This window comes from Phyllostomus discolor, chromosome 10, assembly GCF_004126475.2.
Source record: "Phyllostomus discolor isolate MPI-MPIP mPhyDis1 chromosome 10, mPhyDis1.pri.v3, whole genome shotgun sequence".
NCBI classification, from domain to species: Eukaryota; Metazoa; Chordata; class Mammalia; order Chiroptera; family Phyllostomidae; genus Phyllostomus; species Phyllostomus discolor.
This window is the reverse complement of record NC_040912.2, coordinates 21,046,641-21,060,213: the sequence shown is the minus strand read 5'-3', so window position 1 is coordinate 21,060,213 and position 13,573 is coordinate 21,046,641. Positions and strand designations below refer to the sequence as shown.

The 13,573-nt window shown below is 34.2% G+C and overlaps 1 protein-coding gene across 2 annotated transcripts in view; it reads right to left on the bottom strand.

Annotated features, from left to right (window-relative positions):
- DGKB (diacylglycerol kinase beta) overlaps positions 1–13,573 on the bottom strand; it is a 601,974-nt gene that overhangs the window by 439,616 nt on the left and 148,785 nt on the right. For both annotated transcript variants that reach the window (XM_028525894.2, XM_036010554.1), the window contains 2 exons: positions 12,652–12,792; positions 2,689–2,738 (listed from right to left, as the gene is read on the bottom strand). In XM_028525894.2, coding sequence (XP_028381695.1) covers positions 2,689–2,738; positions 12,652–12,792 — 191 coding nt within the window. The remainder of the gene's footprint in view (positions 1–2,688; positions 2,739–12,651; positions 12,793–13,573) is intronic.

The following is a 13,573-nucleotide window of genomic DNA, read 5'->3' as shown; positions in this document are numbered from 1 at the left end:
GACAGACCTCACATATCAATCAGAAATTATTCTATTCAAATCTCTCAGCTAACATATGCAGTTAATATTCATAGAATCAAGATGGAAAAATGGTAGAGAGGCTTTCTGTTGGGGGGTCATGGATCCATTTGATAAAAGCTACACTCCTTCTCTGCAGAAAAGACATAATCAGGAAAATGTTATTTATGTAACAAAGGTTGCCCCAGAAATAATACAAACGTGTGTTTATTACAGATAGGAAAATTTTTAAACATAAATCCCTCAGAATCATAGGTTAGAATTGTGTGTGTGTTACTAATCTTTCACCTACAGTATTTTTGCTTCCATAAGTCTTAATGGTTTGGAATGGTTCAAGTCCCTGGGTATGTTTTTTAAAATAGAAACTATGTTTGGCAAACTAATATTACATAGTGTAATATTACATAGGTTTGTAATATTAGCTAAGTTATTGAACCTCTCAGGCTCAGTTTTTTATCAGTAAAAATATTATTTTTAATGTTCTAATAATACCTAGTTTGTCCCTGGCTGGTGTGGCTCAGCGGATTGAGCACCGGCCTGTGAACCAAAAAGTCTCTGGTTCAATTTGCAGTCAGGTCACATGTCTGACTTGCAGGCCAGGTCCCCAGAAGGGGGAGTGTGAGAGGCAACCGATCCATGTATATCTCCCACACATTGATGTATTAAAAAAAATACCTAGTTTGCAGAGCTGCTGCAAAGATTAAACATGCTATTATACAATATAAAAAGCATTGATTTTTGTCTGCCATATTGCAAATGATTAGCAAACATTTATTAATAGTGTTAGCCATAGTGGTCATTTTTCAAAATATCAATTTTCCTCCATTTTTGCCTTCAATATATGATGTGTCACACATTTAAATTTCTAAGACAAATGATATCAAAAGGTACAATTTCATCCTAATATTGAAGGAAGTATACAAGGACGGTAATTTTTGTGGGAAAAATCATAAAAACCAGTTTAATCATAAACAAATGTATTTATCTCCAACTCATTGTTTAATATTATAAATATAGTCACAAATATTACTAGTAATTTACTATAGGTTAACAAAAAATGGAGATCAAAAAAAGCATTTGATTCAATTTTCAAGTCAGCCGCCAACCCATGGCTCAAAGCCTAGCAAAGAAATATCCTTATAATTTAATTAAAAAGAAACATTAAATAAAACAAATCTGCAGTAAAAATATAATTTGCATTAGTGTAGTCAGAAGTGCTACAATAACCATATTGAAATATCTAGAAAAAAGTCTAAACTTCTAGTTGTGAAATGTCACCAGAAAATGAGCAAATGGATCATGTAGCTTAATATTCCTAAATAAAAAAATGAACACTAGACACATAAAAGTAATAGCATGTGAAAATAGAGCCTTATACATAAGAAATCCCACAGTTGTAACATCAATTCAGATTGGTGCTCATTTCCTTGAGCGGAACTATGTATTTTTATTGCTCTCTGGAGAAACTAATGCACCATTACCCCACTCGGTGTTACAGAAGTGTGTCTCTAACTACTCTGCTTTGCCCATGCAAGTCTGTTTGAGGTCTGCATTGGGAGGGACACCAGATGAAGAGAGAAACTCACTTCAGAAATAATGTTTATTTTAATCGGTATTAAATATTTCAAAACACTTGGGGTTTTTTTGAGGTAACTGTGCCCTCCAAAAGTTCCATAATCTGACACATATTCTTTTACTAATATTTAGTTAAATTTACGGGGGTGACACTGGTTAACAAAATCATACAGGTTTCAGGTGCACAATTCTATAACACCTCATCTGTACATTGTGTTGTGTGTTCACCACCCCAAGTCAAGTTTCCATCCATCACCATTTATCCCCCTTTACACACTCCCACCCCTTCCATCCCCCTCCTCTATTCTTAACACTTCCTTTACAGAACAGGAAATACTGTAATATGTAAAATATATTATTAGCAAATATAAAGTATATTATTGGATAGAACCTGATACAGATATACTTATGAGGCACTAATTGTGTAAAAGAACTAAGAGTGAAACTTCTCTTCTGAAAACTATAATGATTTTCATGTTAAAAATAAAATAAGCATGTAATCATTCCTTTCAGTTAAATCATATGGATATGGTGTTTTTCTATGACTATTTTTTTATAACTAAAGCTATAGTGTGTGCAAGTTGCATTTAAAATTGGGTGAGACACTTTAAAAAGGGAAGTTTGTCAAAGCAACTTGTAAATATATTTAGCTATAAATAATTATACAGCATAAATAATTAAGAATACTTTCTACAAGTGGGAAAATAATAAAATAATTAAAATGAATACAATTCCTTTAAATTCTGCTGTATTCTCAATATTTTCCATAGTGTCAAATCTTGCGACTATTTTTTTTCTTTCTAGATCAATGTTTCTCAACTTTCTGATGTTTTATTCAAATAAATTGGAGCCTTTTTTACCTTCCAGTGTATAAAAAGTCACTTTTATGTGGTAAAATTATTCAATAGAACAATTGCAATCCTAACAGTTTCCTCAGACTACTCCTTTTCAAAAAGTCAGATGATAAAAATGCTATGTGAGTGCATGAAAATTGTATTACGTGTGTCTTCTATGATAATAGCTATAAATTTATTCATTGCATTTTTTTCAGAACTCCTTCAAAATTTTCACAGAATATTTGAGGAAAAAAATTACCGAGCTGTCCAGGAAGCCATTCCCATCCGTGTCATAGAGGCGAAACATAACTAGAAATAAAAGATATATTGAAAAAAAGATTATAGGCTAGTAAGGTGAATGCTTATTATAAGGCATATTCTTCAAAAGCATATTTTCTAATAAAAACAAATACTAAGTCCCTCCCATACTCAAGGCAACTGATTTGTGAGATCATTTCTCAAGCTAAATTGAAAATGAATTAATTAATAAAAATACTGGCAATTAGATATAATGTCCATCAATTTTTGCTATGTATCTAGAAAACATTACTGGTTATTCAAATTCTTTATTACAAGATCATTAAATGGAAACTCAAAAATAACAGAAGAAAAGCAATTCAGACATTCAGAGTCTGGATATTACATGGCAGAGTAGATAATAAAAATCAACTGATTCAGAGGACTGGAAATGAATTATAATTTGGAATTTACCATGCACTGTTATGTGAGCTTACTAAAACACTTCTCACTGTCTGTAAAATGAGAATAATCACTTTGTCATAAGACACATATTTGCTGTGAAAGTCAAGTGCAGTGATACATACAAGTGCCTATCAAAAGCCGTAGGTCACGACACAAATGTAAGCCATGGTTTTGATTGATCCCCCCAGTACTGTGGGAAAGGAAGGATTAGTGCAGAATAAGGGGATTCTTCTGATGGAGGATGACAAGACATAAACTGTGTTATGGTCATGTCTATCATGGAATATTTATTTAAATCTGAGATGCAGTTCTATGGAGTAGCCACTCTTGGATCAAGGAAGGGACAGAAGAGTGCTGGCTTTGTGGCAGTGAAGTCAGGGAAGCGGGTGGCAGAGTCCTCGGCTGGCCTGAGGATCCCCTGTGTAATTCACACACCGCCAGGAGACTGCGGAAGTGGCTGCAGGTGCTGTACTGAGTCGCACAAAGAAGAATGATGCAGCTGTAAAAACAGACAACTGGAAGTGAAGGTTTGTGTTGGGTTTGCATAATTTCTTGGAGAATCTTGATGTCGGAGGTCTATAATATTAAATAAGGACACTAGTAACGAGGAGGCATAATTATACAATGACCTTGATCATATATTTTATTTTTGTATCTAAAATCATGATTATAGCTCACCAAGTCTAAGGTATGATTATTTATAAGGTGCAAAACTAGTCTGCACATCACTAAAAGGAGAAAGTGCTGCCAATCTATCATATTCTATGTATGGTAAAATACAGACAGTCTTTAAAGATTAAAATGCAAGGGGAAAATGTGTACTGACTAAATAAAGGGAGAATATAGGCTGGCTAAAAGACCTAAATGTCTTTATTTGCAAACCAGGATGATTGTTCTCTCATATACTCATTAAGTGTGAATAAAATTCAGAAAGAAAAAAACCCTACCTCCACATGGATATTAAGCATTTTAAGATTTTCTAGTATGGCAGAAAATGGTAAAAATAACTTCAGAAATGGCAAGATTTCTCACACCACTCAGAGAATGGGCTAAGTACCAGGAACAAGGCAGGAACTTAGCAAAGCCACTATACTTTAGAATGAAAGATACTTGTACCTCTGGTAATCCTTAATGGCATAAATGACTGCTAACCCACTTCATACGGCTCAGACACATGGAACCCCTGTGCTGGCAAACCTTGTTGGAAACGTGAACTCAAAGACGTAACGCACAAATGCGGTGCACTTGTGGGTAACCATCATTCACTTCGGCAGCACCTGACATTTCTTTCTGTGCTCTGAAAGCCACATTTTAGATACAAACCATAATCACAGCTGAAACACCAGATACATTTTCTTTACTAGCTTGAATTGAAGGTTGAATCTACACATGACCTAGGCTCTACCAATCAGAAGCACAAGCTCAGATGATCAGATGCTAGTGACCCAGGAAAAAAGGAGCTGCTAAACCCATTCTGGTGATGGGGTTCAGCAGCAGCAGTGACTACAGAGAGAGCGTCCAGGGTCCTGGATGTGTCAGGGGTGCTGTCATTGACAGGGGCACTGTCTGAGCTCAGGGAGGCCGCGATGGATTTTCCCCCCAGTTCATAGTTGATGTGGTCCTTGTTCCTAGAGAAGCAGCCTCCAAACCTAGTTTTCGCCTCTCCTAATGATTCTATGTGTCCCTCAATATCATTTTTACATATTAATCTGCTTTATTAAGCAAGTTTAATTAAAAACTAATCTGTTTTGCTGTCTCCCTCCATGATACTATAAACAAAACAATGGTTTTAAAAATAAATGTATCATTGAAGTATTACTTATCAATATATTTAATACATTATCAAAGTAAACACACCAATGTATCTAGTTAGTCAAGTCAAGGAATAGAATATTACTAGCAGCAGAAATCCTCTCATGCTCCCCATCATTATTTCTCTGTCCATTTGCAAAATTAACCACTATCTTGGATTTTATATGCATTCTTTTGATTTTAGCATCATTTACTGAATATCACATTTCTGATCTTCATCTGTATTGTTATGTGTAGTACTAACTCATTCACTTTCTTTTCTACCTATTAACCCAATGTATAAAAGCATCATAGTTTACTAATTTTATTTAGGTTGTCTCCAATTTGATATTTCTAGTAATACTGGTGTTATTTCAAAAAAATTCTGATATAAACCTCTTCTAAAAAGTGTGCTTAGATGAACATTTGCCATTTGGCTACAAATCAGTAAAAGGAATGCTTTGATCATAGGATTTGCAAATGTTTACCTTTAGTAATATTGACAAACATTTCAAAATTGACTTGACTGAACTAGATTCTAAACAGTAGTCTATAAGAGTTTGAGCCTCTCTATGCCCTCACCAGCACTGCATATTACCACCCTATTACTTTAACACATTCTGGTGAAGGTATAGTGAACGGTATGCCACTGAGGTTTTAATGCCCACTTCCCTGGTTACTAGTGATAGTCAGCTAATTTTCATACATTCATTTTCCAGAAAGACTTGGACTTTCCCAGGATATTCCAGAATCCTACCATTCTGGTTCTAGCCTTTCTGGATGCAATTTACATAAGACCTACCATCAGAAATGCCAACTAAGCTTTTTCCAGACACAAAATGGGGGATATATTACAGTGGAAGAACAATACAGATAACCAATTATGCAAGTACTAGTAGGGGGAAAAGAATGTTGATTTGCTCTGTTGTGCCAAAATTGTCTTACTTACTGTGTCCATGTAAATTTGGGGCAGTTTCTAGATTCCCCATTTCTAACTCTGTTCAACAACAGCTTTGTTTTAGAAATTCAGGTGCTGATTTTAAACTTTATATAAAAATAAAGAAAGACTTAAGATGCATAAAACAACCATAAAAAGGGAGAACAAATTTGGAAGCTTTGCATTTACTGACTTCAAGAGTTTCTAGTAGCCAAGGGTAATCAAGACAGTGAAGCTTTGGCTAAAGGATAAACAAATAAAACAATGCAAGAAAACAAAGTCAAGATATAGAGCCACACACATAGGATGAACAGGATACCGAAATAGTTCAAGGGGACAGAGAATTCTTTTCAAAAGTTGACAAAGGAACAACTAGATAGATAGTCATTAAAAAAAGAACACTGACTCTTACTTTACATTAAATATAAACATTATGTCAAATGATTTTGAACTTTAAACTTTAACTTTTGAAAAATAAACTCTAATTTTAACATTATAGCTAAACTATAAAGATTCTAGAAGAAAATATAGGAAAATACCTTCACAACCTTAACCATCTAACATGAACCAACAATGACAAAAAATTAATAATAGGTAAAGTAAACTTTATCAAAATTAAAACTCCTGTTCACCGAAAATGAGAAAATAAGCCAGCCACAAACTTGAAGTACATATATCTGACAAAGAACTTGTTTCCAGAATATATGAAAAAATCCTAAAGCTCAGTAATAAAATAACCAACAACCTAATTAAGATAGAGGCAAAAAATGGAGCAGACACTTCAAAAATGAAAGATATATGAATGATCAATTATAACAAGGTGTTCAAAATCATCAATCGTAAAGAAAATGAAAATTCAAACCACAGTTAGAGAGACCACCATATAGCTACTGAAACAAATCTGGAATTTTAGTCTTTCCCTCCAAGGCTAGTCCACCAAAACTGTTCAGTTGTTCAGCCTCTCATTTGTAATTGTAAGAACTTACAATTTAAAAACAGTGGCATGCCCTGGCTGGTATGCTCAGTGGACTGGGTGCCGGCCTGAGAACCAAAGGTCGTCCATTTAGATTCCCAGTCTAGGGCACATGCCTGGGTTGCAGGCCAGGTCCCCAGTAGGAGGCATGTGAGAGGCAACCACACATTGTTGTTTCTCTCCCTCTTTTTCTCCCTCCTTTCCCCTCTCTAAAAATAAATAAATAAAATCTTTTAAAAAATAAAATAAAAACAGTGGCAAAAGCCAACCTCTTCTCTCCCAGAAATTTGACCCATAAATCTAACTTGTCCTGATAATTCCCTGAAAATTTTCAGATGTAAAAAAACAAAAAAACCTTGTGTCCAAATTTTCTAGTTGTTTCCAGTAAGAAACCTGGTCTAAGAATACTTAGTTCACTACTGTCTGAAGGAGAAGCCCTGCTGTGTTTTAGATAATTATTTTCTAAAGACATTAATAGGGGTTCACTACTGTCTATGAACCCTCTCTAATTCATGGAGGAAAAAGCTTGGAGAACTTTACATTTTCATCAATAATAATAGCAATAATAAAAATGTATACATATATAGAGCACTAAGTATCATATACTCTTAAAGCTCACCAAGTCTAAATCAAGGATGAATGTTTTCTTTGGTTCTGGATAAGAGAGAAAAATTCTAGAATTTTAATTTTCAGAGTAAGTCTATTTCCCTAAATTAAAATTGTACTGGGGTCAAGAAAAATATGAAGTATTGGATATGCATATTTTCCTTGGCTTTCTATGGAAGTGCCACTAGAGACAGGCATTGAAGAGGCATAAAACCACAAGCACAAAGAAAATGTGAAAGGAGAAAAGAACAACCAACTTCCAGATACTGGATAAAAAGTGGAAACTGACTAAGTCTGAGAAATATGAACTTAAGCTGGTGGCGCAGAAGAGGCAAAGATTTGCACAGAAAGGGTAGTGAGTTGAAAATCTATTTGATAATCTTCACGAAAGGAAGTTAGACTCTCGAATGCTATGAGTCATACCTTGCACCTGATTAAAGAATGGATACAGAACACACGTTTCAAAACAAAAGTTTATGACTGGAGGAGTTGGGAATTTCTTAGCTATGTAAAAACAGAGAAATTAATTATATAAGGAAAAGGCAATTATTAACATTTTGGAAAATAACAATTGGTTTTGATAAGCATGTAGAAACTCTCCCTTTTAAAATTATTATCTCAATAATATTGATTAATTTAATACCTGTCATCAAACATTATAGTAAGCTATTTCTTCTTAGTATTTAAAAGTAAAGTTAGGTGCAGGGTCAAGTGAATCAGTGAACAAATAGAACTTATTTTGAAAACCAACATGATAAGGATGTAGATTTTTAGGTGCAAAAATCATTTAAGCCCAATATTAAAATTATTCTGTCAACATGATAGCTTCCAAAGATGGGTACATGTTACAGAGTTACAAGCTACTTTAACCCACTTTTTTCCTATTTTTATGCTCATGTAATTATACTTTATATAGAAACAATTATGTGCCCACACATGAATTTGGTTAAAAGATCAGAGCAAAGGCATATTATACAATATAAGGGTAATTCTTTATCTCTAGATTTTTTTCTCTTCCAAAAATTAGCAGGTTTCTCTTTATTTTTCCTTGAATATTATTTTAATATACTCTGGTTTTTATAATTTGCATTTTTTATTGATATGAAAAGATTAATTTGTAATTTGTTCTTAAATATTAGAAAGTACTTTAAAAAGCATTTTCACTGGAAATTCTTTAATTCACATTTTTTAAATCATTTTGTATGTTTCAAGATGTACTTAAACTTTGAGAGCAGAGGTGACATAATTAGCTGATTAGTTTGTGATATATGAAATAGTGGAGTAATATTTTCTTCTTTTTTATTATAAAAAATAATAAAAACAATGAAACAAAGCTTTATAAAATAAACATAGAACTTATACAGTAAATCAGAAATCATGGGTTTTGGTTACAACTAGATAAACTGTTTGTATAATTAATACCCAGTCTCTCTGACCTTTTTTCTTTGACACTATGGGGAAGTTGACTAGATGACCTTTAAGTTCTCCTCAGTGTTAAACTTCAGTAATTCTGAGATTAATATTTTTCATAGTACTAACTAACATACAGGACAGTCTTCATTGTCTCATGTCAATTATCTATTTTCTGGTTGTTGTCCTATTGGTTTCTCTGTGGTGATATATTTTCAGTAAATGTAAGCTAACTGAATTGTTATTGCAGTTAAGTCCTTGACAATATATAAACACTCATCGAAATGTACATATCATGTATTTTTAAGTCTCAGTATAAATAAATGTAGTATTATTTCATGCCTTAAATATTTACATCACTTTCTCATCTTGATATAAATATTGATGTAAATACTTACATCATCTTCTCATGTACCCATTAACTTTCACACAATTCCATTAAACTATAATTTCTGAGCATCTGTCTGTGAAACACGCACACACAAACACATGAACACATGCACACACAAATCAGCTGCTAGGGTGGGAAGTTACACACGGTGCAAGGGCACAAGGAGAGAGAACCAAATAAATACAGTGAGGAGATGGGAATTCAAATCACAATATGAGCCTGCCCTGGATCTGATGGGCGCCGGGAATGAACACCCACAACAAATACCCCTGATAAGCAAAGGCATGAAGGTAGAAAGGTTCAAGGTCTGTCTGATGACTGAAAAATAAATCCATTTGTTCTGTGTGAGCCAGTCAAAGCCAAACACAACACTGCCAAGTTAGGCTGGGATCAAATTGTGGAGCCAGATCAGTTTATGGACGCCAAGTTAAGGGTCTAATTTTGCATATTACTCAGTAGGGAGCTATCAAAAGAACACTTACCCCAGTCAGAAGAGAAATAGGAAAGAATAGGCTAAATGTTGGCAAATTTTAGGTAACGTGAGAGGAAGGCACAAGAATTTAAACTATATGTGAGAAGATGATTAAGCTGTCAGGTGTTTGAAAAAAGAAAGCCTCCAAATGAACTTTTAACTAAAAGAAGTTGATGACCAGAGGAACACTGAAGACTGGTTGAGGTTAATCCATAGAATTATATTTAGATAGCTTTATAAATCTCCACAACCTCAGTATAGGAGCAAATATATTGCATGCCTGAAACTAAGTAGGAAAGAATGGTTGGCCTCATAGACTATGGGGTCGGTCTCTGTTTGAAGGGATAGGAGGCCAAAAAAAGCCACAGGCAAATTTAGGAGAGAGTAAAATGATTAAGAGATAAGAATTCTAAACTTTTATTTCATCTCTCAGACAATTATATAGACTAAAATATGTGAAGAAATTTAAGTGAGCAAATATTAATTCATTTAATTCTCATAGCAAACATATGAGAGATATTTTGATTGCAATTTTACAGATGTGGAAACTGAGGTGTAATGTGTTATTTTTGATTATTTGTTTTTTAATATGCCCACATCACTCAGATGGGAAGTATCAAAGCTGAGATGCATGTAATTAGGGAAATCAAGACCCAAATTGAGCCTTGACCTGCAAAAGTTAATTATTTTAGGTGCTTTATCATATCTATTTCTGTGTTCATTTTAATTACTTTTCTTTTGTTTCCCCTAGTTTATATTATATTTAATGTCATAACTATTTTGGAAATAAATACCTTAAGTACCATTTAATTTCTTTAAAGTCTTATTAAAAGATTTTTAAAATCTGTAATTATAAAAGAATGCACGAATGTTAGAAATGCATCAATCTGCAATTATAACAAAATTAAAATGTATAGAACTGAACATTGTTAAGAAAGTGGGTGAGGGGAATGGATTCGGATTTAATTGTTGTAGGAAAGGGCCAGGCATTGGCCTTTAAAACTAAATATAAGTTTCAAGTAATCAAGGACTACCTTAAGGTCCTCCAAAGTAGAGGAGAGGAGAGAAGAGATAGCTGGAACACAGGGATACCTTAATGTGCTTCTGAGGTTGAAATTCATTCACCTTGAAGATTCTGGCAAAAATCACAATAATAGTGCCAGGCCATAACAAGTCTGCCTATGGAAAGAGTCTGAAGAAATGTTTAAGAAAAAAAAGGAATATAACTAAATATTGTGAAAGCTTAAAAAAGAGCTTGAAAATAGACAGAACGGAGGGAAGGGGGTTGGTAACACTTGAGGCAGGTAGTAGAAGGTCAGGTTTGACCTGATTCACCAAGTGTTTTTGAATGACCTGTGGGTAAGCGTTCCATCTGTAAATGTGGACAAAGACAGTTGTTGATTCATAGACAAAAATTGAGAACTTGAAAGCACGCCTCTTAGGAAGTCTAGCTTTAAAAGATACGTCTCATTGACCTAAAATAATTAAGCTGCAACACAAAGACCACATTGGGGAGGCAGGATGGTGCCTTCATTCAGTCTCAGAGCTGGGAAAAAAATGCCTTTGTATTTCCAAAATCATCACTAACATGGTCCTGATAACACCTGAGCAAACTTTTTCTCTGGCTGTAACTTCAATAGAAATTCACGGAACATTAATATTTATTTTGGAAGGAGAGAGATTTCTGTAAGTTCTTAGGAATACAAATAAATCTTGAAATGCAAATATTCAACATTTAGGAATGATAAATATTTATTTAAAGAGTAATGTTAATATATCTTATTCATAAGCAGATGTGACTTGAATAATCGTATTATAAAAAATTCTTTACTAGTGAGAAAAATTTCATCAATAGTTTACTATTAAGTTTAATTAAACATACTTCCTAATTATAATTCTGAGACATGACAATGTATTGGCTTTAGAAATGTCACATTTAGGATTCATTACCTTCACTATCATTTCAGCAGCCAATTTTTTAAATTCATTTTAATAATATCTAATATAATCAAGTTAATCAGATTGCTGAACAAACCACCCGTTCTTCAGTTAGCAAAGGCTTTGGAGACAGAATAGATTGCTAAATAAATGATCATCTTGGCTTAGGAGTTAATGTTTAAAAACCATTTTCTTGTATTGCAATGAGTACTGTTTGCCACCAGAGAGAGCTCAATGACTATATTTTATAAGTGAGAGAAATTTATTTTCCTTTCAATTAGACAGAAATCCTCTATCGGAAATACCTGCTACATCATAAAAGAAGCAAACAGTAGCTATTGTTTAATTATTGATAATATCCAGAGTCAGCTTCTATAAATGAAACTCTCATGTTCAGCATTTAGGAAATCATTTGTTCCTGTCAAAGAAAGTGGAAAAAGGACTCCTGGACGTGGATAGTAGTGTGGTGATTGCTGGGTTGGGGGGGGGGGGGGGGGCGCTAAGGGACTAAATAGCAATGAAAAAAATACAATATAGATTAATTTTTTTAAAAAACGAGAAAGTGTTAGGGTGAAAGCTTTTAAGAAAGATTCCCAAGGAAGAAAGGCTTGTGCTGTATTGCAAACCCTCTTGCTGACTAACAGAAAGACTTCCTCATGTCCTAGAAATAATTTTTTTTCCTTTTTCAAAATAACTCAAAGTATACTTTCCAATATCACCCTGCTATCAAACTTAGCAACATTTTTTAAAAAGCCATTTATTAGACAAACATGTTCAAGAAATACTGGATAATAAATTAAATTTGATAAGTTGCTTGAAATCTATCAATATTATTAATATACTTTGATTTTTCAGTTGCAGTAATTTTTATTATGCATCAAGATCCCTTTATTTAAGGAAAATTGAGATAATCATAGTAGATACAGTTTTAAGTTAATCAATTTCCCCTCCTTTCCCCTAACCCCGAACTGTGATGAGGAAACGAAACGCAGAGACACATACACTCCAGTTTGTCCTCAGGTCGTCCTCTTTCCAGGAGGGACAGGTAACAGACAATGTCCTTCAGATGGATTACTTCCGGGGAGCACGTGTTTGCAGGGGAAGTACGAGGGGGTGTGATGGCACCTTTGTTCATTTTCAGACCTGAAACGAAAATATTTGTCTTCATATTCTGAAAAGTATTCAGTGTTTAAAACAACAACAACAACAACAACAACAAATAGGGAGTTAAAGCCCACCCGTATAGAGATCTGGATATTTCCATAGGATAACCAAACTTTCGGAGCACCAGTACAGCAGAGTCAGACATCCTGTACAGACTGTTGTGAACAATGCAGTTTCTGGCATTTGAGGACAGAGGACCGCTCTGGCTGCCTGATGCAGAGTTTTAGGGTCAGGGCCCCATTGCACAGGCTGAGTCCGCAGGCAGATTTGAACATACCAGGAACTGCTTCCCTATTCCACCTGTCTCTGTTTTAGGCAGCCACAGCTATAAATCAGCTGGCAAGATACATAAAATTGGCTATTTATTAAAAAAAAAAAAAGAAAAACTGAGGAAGAAATTTGGGTCTGTCACAACATGATTTATTCAAGGCTCATTCATTCATAAAAACATTTATGCCAAATATTTGCCAGCACCATGAATAAGACATCCTTTTTGCTGTCAAGGAATCTGCCCATAAGCAAGAGTGAAAGGGACAGAAACAAAAATCTGGATACCTGGACAGGCATTTCAGTAGAGAGCTAACAACACATGACTGAAGTTTATTTTATACGGCCCGCACTTATTGTCTAAAACTCATTCACTGTGCTTATTCCAAGACAAGGATCGAGAACTTGAATGTTCACAACAGTGGATGATTGCAGATTATCTGTCTGGTGATAATCAAACTGAAACTTGTTCACAATAAATGGTTCCTTCCAT